We start from the raw sequence: 14,072 nt of genomic DNA on the forward strand, positions 1-14,072 counted from the left end.
GATAGGCTGCACTCTCAGTGATGTCACTGGTTCCTAGTGACTGGATAGGCTGCACTCAGTGATGTCACTGGTTCCTAGTGAATGGATAGGCTGCACTCTCAGTGATGTCACTGGTTCCTACTGACTGGATAGGCTGCACTCTCAGTGATGTTACTGTCTCCTAGTGACTGGATAGGCTGCGCTCTCAGTGATGTCACTGGCTCCTAGTGACTGCATAGGCTGCATTCTCAGTGATGTCACTGGCTCCTAGTGACTGGATAGGCTGCACTCTCAGTGATGTCACTGGTTCCTAGTGACTGGATAGGCTGCACTCAGTGATGTCACTGGTTCCTAGTGAATGGATAGGCTGCACTCTCAGTGATGTCACTGGTTCCTAGTGACTGGATAGGCTGCACTCTCAGTGATGTCACTGGCTCCTAGTGAATGGATAAACTGTATTCTCAGTGATGTTACTGTCTCCTAGTGACTGGATAGGCTGCATTCTCTTTGATGTCACTGGCTCCTAGAGACTGGATAGACTGCATTCTCTGTGATGTCACTGGTTCCTAGAGACTGGATAGGCTGCACTCTCAGTGATGTCACTGGCTCCTAGTGACTGGATAGGCTGCACTCTCAGTGATGTCACTGGCTCCTAGTGACTGGATAGGCTGCACTCTCAGTGATGTCACTGGTTCCTAGTGAATGGATAGGCTGCACTCTCAGTGATGTCACTGGCTCCTAGTGACTGGATAGGCTGCACTCTCAGTGATGTTACTGTCTCCTAGTGACTGGATAGGCTGCATTCTCTGTGATGTCACTGGTTCCTAGTGAATGGATAGGCTGCACTCTCAGTGATGTCACTGGCTCCTAGTGACTGGATAGGCTGCACTCTCAGTGATGTCACTGGTTCCTAGTGACTGGATAGGCTGCACTCTCAGTGATGTCACTGGCTCCTAGTGACTGGATAGGCTGCACTCTCAGTGATGTCACTGGTTCCTAGTGAATGGATAGGCTGCATTCTCAGTGATGTCACTGGTTCCTAGTGACTGGATAGGCTGCACTCTCAGTGATGTCACTGGCTCCTAGTGACTGGATAGGCTGCACTCTCAGTGATGTTACTGGTTTCTAGTGAATGGATAGGCTGCACTCTCAGTGATGTCACTGGCTCCTAGTGACTGGATAGGCTGCACTCTCAGTGATGTCACTGGCTCCTAGTGACTGGATAGGCTGCATTCTCAGTGATGTCACTGGTTCCTAGTGACTGGATAGGCTGCATTCTCAGTGATGTCACTGGCTCCTAGTGACTGGATAGGCTGCACTCTCAGTGATGTCACTGGTTCCTAGTGACTGGATAGGCTGCACTCTCAGTGATGTCACTGGCTCCTAGAGACTGGATAGGCTGCATTCTCTGTGATGTCACTGGTTCCTAGAGACTGGATAGGCTGCACTCTCAGTGATGTCACTGGCTCCTAGTGACTGGATAGGCTGCACTCTCAGTGATGTCACTGGTTCCTAGTGAATGGATAGGCTGCACTCTCAGTGATGTCACTGGCTCCTAGTGACTGGATAGGCTGCACTCTCAGTGATGTCACTGGCTCCTAGTGACTGGATAGGCTGCATTCTCTGTGATGTCACTGGCTCCTAGTGACTGGATAGGCTGTACTCTCAGTGATGTTACTGTCTCCTAGTGACTGGATAGGCTGCATTCTCTGTGATGTCACTGGTTCCTAGTGAATGGATAGGCTACACTCTCAGTGATGTCACTGGCTCCTAGTGACTGGATAGGCTGCACTCTCAGTGATGTCACTGGTTCCTAGTGACTGGATAGGCTGCACTCTCAGTGATGTCACTGGTTCCTAGTGAATGGATAAACTGTATTCTCAGTGATGTTACTGTCTCCTAGTGACTGGATAGGCTGCATTCTCAGGTATGTCACTGGCTCCTAGTGACTGGATAGGCTGTACTCTCAGTGATGTTACTGTCTCCTAGTGACTGGATAGGCTGCATTCTCTGTGATGTCACTGGTTCCTAGTGAATGGATAGGCTGCACTCTCAGTGATGTCACTGGCTCCTAGTGACTGGATAGGCTGCACTCTCAGTGATGTCACTGGTTCCTAGTGACTGGATAGGCTGCACTCTCAGTGATGTCACTGGCTCCTAGTGACTGGATAGGCTGCACTCTCAGTGATGTCACTGGTTCCTAGTGAATGGATAGGCTGCACTCAGTGATGTCACTGGCTCCTAGTGACTGGATAGGCTGCATTCTCAGTGATGTCACTGGCTCCTAGTGACTGGATAGGCTGCATTCTCTGTGATGTCACTGGTTCCTAGTGACTGGATTGGCTGCACTCAGTGATGCCACTGGTTCCTAGAGACTGGATAGGCTGCACTCAGTGATGCCACTGGTTCCTAGTGACTGGATAGGCTGCACTCTCAGTGATGTCACTGGTTCCTAGTGACTGGATAGGCTGCATTCTCATGAATATCAATTCAATCTACAAATCAATATTAGTCCAACTGCCAATAGAGTTGCCGCCAGAAGCGGCTTGGCTGTAAGCTACGACTATGCACCCACAAAATCATATTGCTCTACCACCTTGCAGGCATCTGTTGCTAGTGACAGACTGGGATAGGTTACTAGCTAGAGGTCACTAGATTTTTAACAAAGCTCTAAATGTGGATTAGTAAATACAGAGCACCAGAAAGTATCCCAGGTGAGAATCACTGCCACAGGGCATGGGGAGTGAGAGGAAATCCGCCACCCACACCATAGAGGAGGAATCACACAAAGCCGCCATCCTCCCAGAATCCTCTCACCTCACTTACGCTATCCCAGGACAAGCTCTGCTCCTTCATGTTCTGCTTAACAGAGGACGGGGGTTATAAGACACACATAGGATCGGGTAGCAGCAATAACATGGATGCTTTTTCCTGCCTGTTACAGGAACAGCAGACAGCGAAAGTGGACAGATATTGTGCACAACATTGGTATAATCTAACAGGAGAGCCAATGCTGATGTAAAGACATTATATGGTGGAGGAGGCTTCTATCATACACCAGCTTATAGCGGCTTTTACATCGAAGAGACTGCATTCGTTCCAGAGGATTCCTATCAGAATATATCAACATTGTACTCAGTACTTGTCCCCTATAACAGCAATAATTTTATGTGACTTTATAGTTTCTAAATGTGACTAAGTCTACATGGATTGCATCTTGACTTATGGCTGTAATTAATGTTACATACTGGTATACTTGTTGGTGGTATATGAAATTATTGTAAAGATATTATTAACTATAAATACGTTTCTATTTAAACAAAGGAGACAAAGCGGGTGATGCACGTCTGAACATTCACATTACAAACAAGAAGCATTAATTGTAAGTGTGGGGATCTCTACTAAACTGAACAAAAGTAACGTGTGTCTGAAACAGGAAGTTGCAAAGTGCAAAACTACTTTATGTTTAAAAATAAAATAAAAATACAAAATGTTAAGTACTGGATGTTTGTAAACAAAGTAACCCCTAGTAATGACAATTTCATAATCAATAATTATTTTATCAATCTATGGCTCAAACTGAAAACAGCCCAATGTGGTGTTGGCTCAGTCTGTAAATAAAGTGTATTCCTAATGAACAGTGTTTGTCCCATGACCTGTCCTCGGCTCTACGTACCCGCACTTCTTTGTACATGCGCAGGGCGGAGCTGTTTAGCATGAAGTAACGGTCACGGAAACTGAAGCCCAACAACTTCTCTTCACGGAACTTCATCATACCGTTCTTGGAGTCTCCCCCCCGGGTTTCTGTGGGAAGGAAGAGGGAGTGGACTAAGATTGGGCATATCACAGAGAAGGGGTGGGTGTGGCAGAGATGGGATTGTGGTTATTAAAGAATAATTCATGTTTTATGGTTAGTTCCATAGAAATGCAGAAACTCCATTTCAGTGGAGGGTGGAAAGTGATAAAGTGTCTTAGAGTCTTGTACAAAATACCAAATACAGGAGGCAGAACTTCCCAGCATATGATAGAGAAGGAAGACACTGTCAGCATGGGGGGCCCGGACCGCCACGATCCTCAGCTGCCGGGTTGGTAAGGCAAGCGAGTCACAGACTAATTATTATAGCAGCGCAATCTCATGATCGCATTGCAGCGAATCATTAGGGGGCTCGGCTCTGCTGGGGGCTTCTGATTGGCTCACTACTCTTCATAGTGCAGGGAGTCTGGTCTGTCTTTATTGGTGATAGTTGTAGTTACGCTGTGCGAGTCCTTGTCTGCCCACTGCCTGGACCTAGGATTCTGCCTGGATACTGACCGATGCCACACTGCTTGTCACCTGGACCTAGGATACTGCTATACTGTCCGCTGCCTGGACCTAGAACTCTGACTGGACATTGACCGCTGCCATACTGACCGCTGCCTGAACCTTACCCATCCCTGGAGGAGCTGTACACCCAGTGTTAACCTTATCCTGCTGTATACACTGCTGGGTCCTGTTCTTGCTCCTGGTATAACTACTGCACCCTCAACATCAGATCTGGTGTAAGCCCCTACTACCACCAGACCAGGGGGCACCCTACGCTCTTTGGGAAAGGGGGCTGCTGTAGATGAAGTAACATGCAGGTGGATCTGTGAGGCTCATTCCACTTTTTGGTAGCTGTGTATAAAGAAGTCGGTTTATTGAATGAGCCCGAGAGTATCACATGACCTCTGTGACTGGTCAGCGACTACTTACTGATATAGTGCAGCATTCCATCCATCTGCAAGTCTTTCTTCACCACCAGGTGGCTGCTGTTGGTGTCTCTAGAGTGGAAGATGGGCAGGACTTTCTCGGAGAAGTGTAGGGGGCGTTCTGTGAACAGATAGCGGACATCCTTTACATAGAACACAATTATTCTGGGATCTACCATTATTCGATATTCAATACCATTGGCGCATCAGGTGCCATGCACCGGGGCCCATGGAGATAATGGGGCCCACTGCATGGCAGATGCAAAAGGTCAGGGCCCCGATTCCCTCCTCTCTGTCTCCCTGCACCAGGGCCCACAGATCACTAGTTCCGCCTCTGGATCTACTATGCATTATCGACCATCCATGGCTTAAAAGTGATCGCACAATGACCGTTTACCATCACCCAGCTCAGTGTTGTATTATCCATTAAGAGATCATTCTTAAATTATTCCAGTTATGAAAATACCTTAAACTGTGAAGCTGATGTTATATTTTATTATTTGTATTTGAACATGATTATCTGCGAGACCAGCATCGCTGATCCGCTGAAGCCGTCAGATTTACCCACCTAATTCCTCGGAGTCATCCACCTCGAAGCAGTTCCAGTAATCTCCGTCCCTCACGCGGATGTTCCGCCTCTCCAGCAGCGTTTCCGTCAGCTCCTGCGCCGTCATAGTGACAGCGATCTGATTAGGATAAACAACAATATCAATGTCTTTACTTTATAGTGAGGAGCAGCGTTCAGTGTTTAGGTTCATGCAATGACTACAGCAAGACTTAAATTAAATGGCAGCTATAAGCAAAATGCATCATTCATATGTCAAAAATTATGCGTTTCACAACAATTTATAGAAGTGCCGCTATCACCAGCCGACAGGGGAATGTGCTTTGCTAATTAAATACAATATTTGTCAGCGCCTAAATCGCCTGCAGGAAGAAGGGACACATAGAGCCAACCCCACTGAGAGGTACTTCCAGCAGAGGTAGGTACTGTATGTACACACACTAGATGGAAGGTACTTGGATAGACACATATTGGGGTGAAACGTGTTTGGGACATATCTACAACCCTAACAGTTTGATATAGTGATTTATTATTACATTCATTTATTTATTTTGATCGCTATTCCTGTTTTTTTTAATCACTTTATTGATTTTGAATTTTTTATCTTTTGCTTTCTTATTTTTCTATTTTCCTCATTTATTATATTTTTCCCCATAGTATTTGTGTCCCCTATTATGGTATCTATCTATATAATATCAATCTCACGTCTCTCTCGCTCTCCGTGTCTCGCGTCTCTCTCACTCTCCGCGCGTCTCTCTCGCTCTCCGCGCCGCGCGTCGCTCTCCGCGCCGCGCGTCTCTCCCGCTCTCCGCGCCGCGCGTCTCGCTCGCTCTCCGCGCCTCGCGTCTCGCTCGCTCTCCGCGTCTAACGTCTCTCTCGCTCACCGCATCTCACGTCTCTCTCGCTCTCCCCGTCTCACGTCTCTCTCGCTCACCGCATCTCACGTCTCTCCATCATATTCTCAGCACCCCCAATTTAACTTCCCGTTACTACATACCATAGCTGCTGTCTTAGCCACCTTCTCAGTCACTATCTCATACACTTACGGTCTTTCCTACCCGAAACTAAACTAATACCCTAATCCATTCCATTTGTTTAATTGGATTCACCTCCCAGAGTAAACCTGGATACCGCAGACTCAACAACCCCAATCTCACATCCCCATTCCCGACTTCTACGGACCGCAGATCCAGTATAACGCCAGGTCAACCCACTACAAACAGCGATCCACGGCTACAGACAGAGAAGTAAAACCTACATAGGCACTAATGGTGACGTGGCACAGGTAGGTACTTACACAGGCACTTATGGTGACGTGGCACAGGTAGGTACTTACACAGGCACTAATGGTGACGTGGCACCGGTAGGTACTTACACAGACACTAATGGTGACGTGGCACCGGTAGGTACTTACACAGGCACTAATGGTGACGTGGCACCGGTAGGTACTTACACAGACACTAATGGTGACGTGGCACCGGTAGGTACTTACATAGGCACTAATGGTGACGTGGCACCGGTAGGTACTTACACAGGCACTAATGGTGACGTGGCACCGGTAGGTACTTACATAGGCACTAATGGTGACGTGGCACATGTATGTACTTACATAGCCACTAATAGTGACATGGCACAGGTAGGTACTTACATAGGCACTAATGGTGACGTGGCACCGGTAGGTACTTACACAGGCACTAATGGTGACGTGGCACATGTATGTACTTACATAGCCACTAATAGTGACATGGCACAGGTAGGTACTTACATAGGCACTAATAGTGACATGGCACAGGTAGGTACTTACACAGGCACTAATGGTGACGTGGCACATGTATGTACTTACATAGCCACTAATAGTGACATGGCACAGGTAGGTACTTACATGCACACTTTGTTCACAATCTGCCTTCTTCTCCATCAGGTAGACAGGGCAGATAAAGTCACAGCCCTAGGAAGAAGAGGAAACCTGTTCAGATTTGGGTAGAATAAGCACCTCGGTCATCACACGGGCACCACATCTGCCGTCTCACCCTGCTCTTTCCTTGTTTATCCTTGCCCACTTTTATGATGGCCGCGATGACGTCCAGCTGCTTCTGGATTTCCTGGCTGTCCACCTGGGTGGAGAAAAGACACTGAGATGACACCGGTGGCTGTCAGGCTAAGGGGTGGGATGTAAGATACGGGGCCCTCATTCTCCTGGAAGTCCACCCTCCAAACGTTTAGTACATCTCTGAAAACACAGTTCTTCATTGCAGCCCACAATAAAACCAGCTATCTTACCTTTCCCTTTATAGGTCTATTATTTTACACTGTCCTATTGTCTTCTCCAGCTTGTGGGCAGTTCCGCTCTGTCAGCCTCCGCTTGTGTCTAGTACACGATTATACACCTGTAATAAGGTGCGTTACTCCGTATGTTTCATTACTCTGTATACCCTGTGCTGACCTGACCACTGAATTCTGCCGTAGAACCATTGTGCGGAGTCGCAGAGGACAGGCAGCCAATCAGGGCATCTAAACAAAGGTACCAGGTGTTGTCTACAGACAGAAAACCCACTGAGAGATCTCTTATTCCTGGGGAGTACCAATACCTTGTGTATATTAATCCTCCCATTCTCTTTACATTGTAATACGGGGCCTGATTCATTAAGGATTTAAAATGAGAAGGTATCTTATTTCAGTCTCCTGGACAAAACCATGTTACAATGCAAGGGGTGCAAATTAGTTTTCTGTTTTGCACATAAGTTAAATACTGACTGTTTTTCATGTAACACACAAATACTTGATAGCTTATTTGTACACTGAAATTTAAAGGTGATATTTGTGTGTTACATGAAAAACAGTCAGTATTTAACTTATGTGCAAAACAGAACACTAATTTGTACCCCTTGCATTGTATCATGGTTTTGTCCAGGAGACTGAAATAAGATACCTCTTCATTTAAGATCCTTAATGAATCAGGCCCCTGGTCCTTACTACCCAGTGCTTCCGGCTAACACGTCACCACCCTGCACAGAGCTGCAGATATGACGGCACAATATAGATACAATGTAATAATCAGAGTATTACGTCTTTAGCTCCTGTACATACATTGAATATTGGTTGGTAGTAAACGATGAGGTCCTCCACCACTTGGGCCGGCTTGTTGTTCCCTCCGTCCATCTGGAAGAGCGTCGGGCCAAACACGATGGACAGATTGTGAACATTCATCTTGTTGATGTTTGAAAAGTGCTGGATACTGAAACAGGAGAAACCGAGAGATATTATAATGATCCTGGGCAGGAGACATCCAGATGTCCTATGTGACAGCCTGGGCAGGAGACATCCAGATGTCCCATGTGACAGCCTGGACAGGAGACACCCAGATGTCCCATGTGACAGCCTGGACAGGAGACGCCCAGATGTCCCATGTGACAGCCTGGACAGGAGACGCCCAGATGTCCCATGTGACAGCCTGGACAGGAGACGCCCAGATGTCCTATGTGACAGCCTGGACAGGAGACGCCCAGATGTCCTATGTGACAGCCTGGACAGGAGACGCCCAGATGTCCTATGTGACAGCCTGGACAGGAGACGCCCAGATGTCCTATGTGACAGCCGGGAAAGGAGACGCCCAGTTGTCCTATGTGACAGCCTGGACAGGAGACGCCCAGATGTCCTATGTGACAGCCGGGAAAGGAGACGCCCAGTTGTCCTATGTGACAGCCGGGAAAGGAGACGCCCAGTTGTCCTATGTGACAGCCTGGACAGGAGACGCCCAGTTGTCCTATGTGACAGCCTGGACAGGAGACGCCCAGATGTCCTATGTGACAGCCGGGAAAGGAGACGCCCAGATGTCCTATGTGACAGCCTGGGCAGGAGACATCCAGATGTCCTATGTGACAGCCTGGACAGGAGACGCCCAGATGTCCTATGTGACAGCCTGGACAGGAGACACCCAGATGTCCTATGTGACAGCCTGGACAGGAGACACCCAGTTGTCCTATGTGACAGCAGGGAAAGGAGACACCCAGTTGTCCTATGTGACAGCCGGGAAAGGAGACACCCAGTTGTCCTATGTGACAGCCTGGACAGGAGACGCCCAGATGTCCTATGTGACAGCCTGGGCAGGAGACGCCCAGATGTCCTATGTGACAGCCGGGAAAGGAGACGCCCAGTTGTCCTATGTGACAGCCTGGACAGGAGACGCCCAGTTGTCCTATGTGACAGCCGGGAAAGGAGACGCCCAGATGTCCTATGTGACAGCCTGGGCAGGAGACATCCAGATGTCCTATGTGTCAGCCAGGACAGGAGACATCCAGATGTCCTATGTGACAGCCAGGACAGGAGACATCCAGATGTCCTATGTGACAGCCTGGGCAGGAGACATCCAGATGTCCTATGTGACAGCCTGGGCAGGAGACATCCAGATGTCCTATGTGACAGCCTGGGCAGGAGACATCCAGATGTCCTATGTGACAGCCTGGGCAGGAGACATCCAGATGTCCTATGTGACAGCCTGGGCAGGAGACATCCAGATGTCCTATGTGACAGCCTGGGCAGGAGACATCCAGATGTCCTATGTGACAGCCTGGGCAGGAGACATCCAGATGTCCTATGTGACAGCCTGGGCAGGAGACATCCAGATGTCCTATGTGACAGCCTGGGCAGGAGACATCCAGATGTCCTATGTGACAGCCTGGGCAGGAGACATCCAGATGTCCTATGTGACAGCCTGGGCAGGAGACATCCAGATGTCCTATGTGACAGCCTGGGCAGGAGACATCCAGATGTCCTATGTGACAGCCTGGGCAGGAGACATCCAGATGTCCTATGTGACAGCCTGGGCAGGAGACATCCAGATGTCCTATGTGACAGCCTGGGCAGGAGACATCCAGATGTCCTATGTGACAGCCTGGGCAGGAGACACCCAGATGTCCTATGTGACAGCCTGGGCAGGAGACACCCAGATGTCCTATGTGACAGCCTGGGCAGGAGACACCCAGATGTCCTATGTGACAGCCTGGGCAGGAGACACCCAGATGTCCTATGTGACAGCCTGGGCAGGAGACATCCAGATGTCCTATGTGACAGCCTGGGCAGGAGACATCCAGATGTCCTATGTGACAGCCTGGGCAGGAGACATCCAGATGTCCTATGTGACAGCCTGGGCAGGAGACATCCAGATGTCCTATGTGACAGCCTGGGCAGGAGACATCCAGATGTCCTATGTGACAGCCTGGGCAGGAGACATCCAGATGTCCTATGTGACAGCCTGGGCAGGAGACATCCAGATGTCCTATGTGACAGCCTGGGCAGGAGACACCCAGATGTCCTATGTGACAGCCTGGACAGGAGACACCCAGATGTCCTATGTGACAGCCTGGGCAGGAGACACCCAGATGTCCTATGTGACAGCCTGGGCAGGAGACACCCAGATGTCCTATGTGACAGCCTGGACAGGAGACACCCAGATGTCCTATGTGACAGCCTGGGCAGGAGACACCCAGATGTCCTATGTGACAGCCTGGGCAGGAGACATCCAGATGTCCTATGTGACAGCCTGGGCAGGAGACATCCAGATGTCCTATGTGACAGCCTGGGCAGGAGACACCCAGATGTCCTATGTGACAGCCTGGACAGGAGACACCCAGATGTCCTATGTGACAGCCTGGGCAGGAGACACCCAGATGTCCTATGTGACAGCCTGGACAGGAGACACCCAGATGTCCTATGTGACAGCCTGGACAGGAGACACCCAGATGTCCTATGTGACAGCCTGGGCAGGAGACATCCAGATGTCCTATGTGACAGCCTGGGCAGGAGACATCCAGATGTCCTATGTGACAGCCTGGGCAGGAGACACCCAGATGTCCTATGTGACAGCCTGGACAGGAGACACCCAGATGTCCTATGTGACAGCCTGGGCAGGAGACACCCAGATGTCCTATGTGACAGCCTGGACAGGAGACATCCAGATGTCCTATGTGACAGCCTGGACAGGAGACATCCAGATGTCCTATGTGACAGCCTGGACAGGAGACATCCAGATGTCCTATGTGACAGCCTGGGCAGGAGACACCCAGATGTCCTATGTGACAGCCTGGACAGGAGACATCCAGATGTCCTATGTGACAGCCTGGACAGGAGACACCCAGATGTCCTATGTGACAGCCTGGACAGGAGACACCCAGATGTCCTATGTGACAGCCTGGGCAGGACAGAATACTCACTTGTGTAAGTGACCGGTCAGTGCTTTCAGTGTCGCCATGTTTACAGGTGGAAGTATCTGCAGCAGCTCCTGGTACATCTGGATTCTCTCATCGTCTGAGCCTGGGGAGGAGGAGAAATCACAGACTGATGTACAGACAGTGACAGGGGACTGACAGACAGGTCACAATCTAACCTTACTTACAATTACCACCACATGGTAACTAACGCTCCACACTTACTAGCAGCAATATGTAAGAGTCTACCCAGCAACCGTCCATCTAGTCTGAAAACCCAAAGCAACATTTCTACATCCAGCTGTAATACAAGCGGGTATTTTAGGTGTCGTAAACCAACAGTGAAATCATCTTTCACATATTGCCGGCAGCACTGTACGAGGAGCTTTGTACTCATCAGAAAGTCCATTTCTCCGAATCCAATTTGTGGACACTGCTCAACCATGGGGTATAGAGGGCGCTGTGCTGGGAGTAAGTCACTAATCTACAATAAAACTTGTCTGAACGTACTCCTCCCTCTCTATGCCCCTTCCAGGCCCATAAGATAGGACTGAAATAATCAAACAGGATCAGCACTCAACAGTAAGACAGAACAAAGAACAAAAAGGGGTGGTATGGCAGTCCCCCTCCGAATGGATTCTGTATTTTACTCTTTTCCTATTTGGGGGCACTGCTTAAACTTGGGAAGGTTCTAATGCTTCCCCTAGGTGAGGGTATGCTCAGACACCTCTGGGCACAAAAACGTTCTGTCCAAAGTTTGCGTCTTTAGAAACAATGACATTGAACCTGTAGAACTTGGTAAAAGTTTGGAAGGAGGACAAGGTTGCAGCCCAACAAATCAACCAAGGCTCAATGTCGTACTGCCCAGACGGCACTCATCTGGTAGAGTGGGCTGCAATGTCTTCTGGAACCGGGGTTCCTTCTGAGATATAAAGCCTGTTCATCTCCTAACCTAGACCTCTGAACAAACCGCCCATTAAAGGAGTGGAGAAACGAGTCAGGGGACCCTGGCGTGCACGGACGCACTTTTTTCAATACACAGTTTTTTTTGCCTGCAGAGCACCGTGGATAATGTGTCATAACAGCTGAGCATAAGTATATATTTGATTTGAACTCCTGTTTGCATCATATTGAGGTGCAGAGCTTTCACGCTGTGCGGATTAACGTTTTTATATTTTATCTATTATTATTATTTAATACATTTGTTACTAATATAATTAATAGCGCTCTCATCCCTTCTTTTTCTTTGTTCTTTATTAATTGTTTAACAAGAAACAGTACTAGCGCCTGACTAGTTGTATTTTTGCTGTCATCTCCTGTCTGCTTTGATCCTGACCATCGTCTCTTTTTTGCATCACAAAGAACAAGGAGGCTATCTGTTCTATGCAAAGGAAAACAATCTATCTACATATGCTTCTGTAGCACAGAAAGAACCAAGTTTAGATCCCATGGAGCTACTGGTGAAAAGAAAGGTGGTTGGGATGTGAAGAAAGGTTTGGACCTCAGAAATAGTGGCCATGGTTCTCTGGAAGAAGATATATAGGGCTTTAAGAGAAGCTTATCCCAACCCACTGTCTACAACATCTTGTAAGGAGGACCAGCGACATGACAATATAAATAAGAACTCCTCTTCTTTCACACCGGCCTATGTAAGTTTTTCCCACTCTGTGGTAATTATTTTGAGGAGGCCTTGGTCAGGGCTGAATGACTTTCTCTGATAGACCCTTAACTCGAAGAAGCATACATGTCATTGAAATCAGATGAGCCAAGTCTTGGGCCCTGACTTAAAAGATCTTCTTTTAGAGGCAGCCTCTGCCATGCTTAGAATGTTTGTACCATGATCATTTAAGTCAGTCTGGTGCCACCAGAAATACTACCTCTCTTAGCCTTCTTTAGTACCTAAAGAAGCAAACGAACAGGTGGAAAAAGATACACTAATCGGTACTGTTATGGGATTCTCGTGGCATCCACTAAGTCCACCTTTGGATCCTTGGTTATTGTACACTACAGGGCTACCTTGTGTTTCAGATGACAGGCCATCATGCCGACCTGTGACTGCCCCCATTTCTACAATCTGGTAAAAGATCATTCCCCAATATGAATGGCATACAGGCTCAGGGCGACAGCTTCCTAATTTTCTACCTGGGTGAATACTGCAAAGATTGCTGGGATATACTGTTCCGCTCAGCGTATATGGTGGCCTCCATCTCCAGAGGACTTACAGTGTCTCCCTGATGGTCTATATACGCCACAGACACGGTGTTGTCTGCCCCATACAAGGGCCAAACTTGTAGCAGAGCAGTTGACACTGGTCTGAGCATGAGTAATTTTTGGGGAGCTTTACCTCCTGGGACCATAATCCCTGTAGTTGGAAGTTTTGCGCCACTGCAACCCATCCCTGTAGAAGAAACCGCCTGGGTTGAAGCCCCAAAAGATACAAGGCAAATTTTCTTTCTATAATGCCTCTGACCAACATGTCCAAAGAGGAATTGATACACTGGTCCTGAAAGTATAGGGGGTGGTTCCACCACAGATTTTTGGGGTGGAGAAGAACCCTGTCATGCGGTTTGTTTTTCAGCTATCTTGGATCCTGAATG

At 48.3% G+C, this 14,072-nt stretch overlaps 1 protein-coding gene across 7 annotated transcripts in view; it reads right to left on the bottom strand.

Annotated features, from left to right (window-relative positions):
* The window catches only part of ARAP1 (ArfGAP with RhoGAP domain, ankyrin repeat and PH domain 1), a 141,580-nt gene that overhangs the window by 8,018 nt on the left and 119,490 nt on the right, over positions 1 to 14,072 (bottom strand). For 5 of the 7 annotated variants that reach the window (XM_075198342.1, XM_075198341.1, XM_075198345.1 and 2 more), the window contains 8 exons: positions 11,482 to 11,581; positions 8,360 to 8,507; positions 7,303 to 7,386; positions 7,155 to 7,220; positions 5,276 to 5,393; positions 4,712 to 4,828; positions 3,656 to 3,783; positions 2,797 to 2,838 (listed from right to left, as the gene is read on the bottom strand). In XM_075198342.1, the coding sequence (XP_075054443.1) occupies positions 2,797 to 2,838; positions 3,656 to 3,783; positions 4,712 to 4,828; positions 5,276 to 5,393; positions 7,155 to 7,220; positions 7,303 to 7,386; positions 8,360 to 8,507; positions 11,482 to 11,581 (803 nt within the window). The remainder of the gene's footprint in view (positions 1 to 2,796; positions 2,839 to 3,655; positions 3,784 to 4,711; positions 4,829 to 5,275; positions 5,394 to 7,154; positions 7,221 to 7,302; positions 7,387 to 8,359; positions 8,508 to 11,481; positions 11,582 to 14,072) is intronic. The other 2 variants (XM_075198344.1, XM_075198343.1) reach the window with 1 other exon arrangement.

Source organism: Mixophyes fleayi, chromosome 2, assembly GCF_038048845.1.
Source record: "Mixophyes fleayi isolate aMixFle1 chromosome 2, aMixFle1.hap1, whole genome shotgun sequence".
In the NCBI taxonomy this organism is placed as follows: Eukaryota; Metazoa; Chordata; class Amphibia; order Anura; family Limnodynastidae; genus Mixophyes; species Mixophyes fleayi.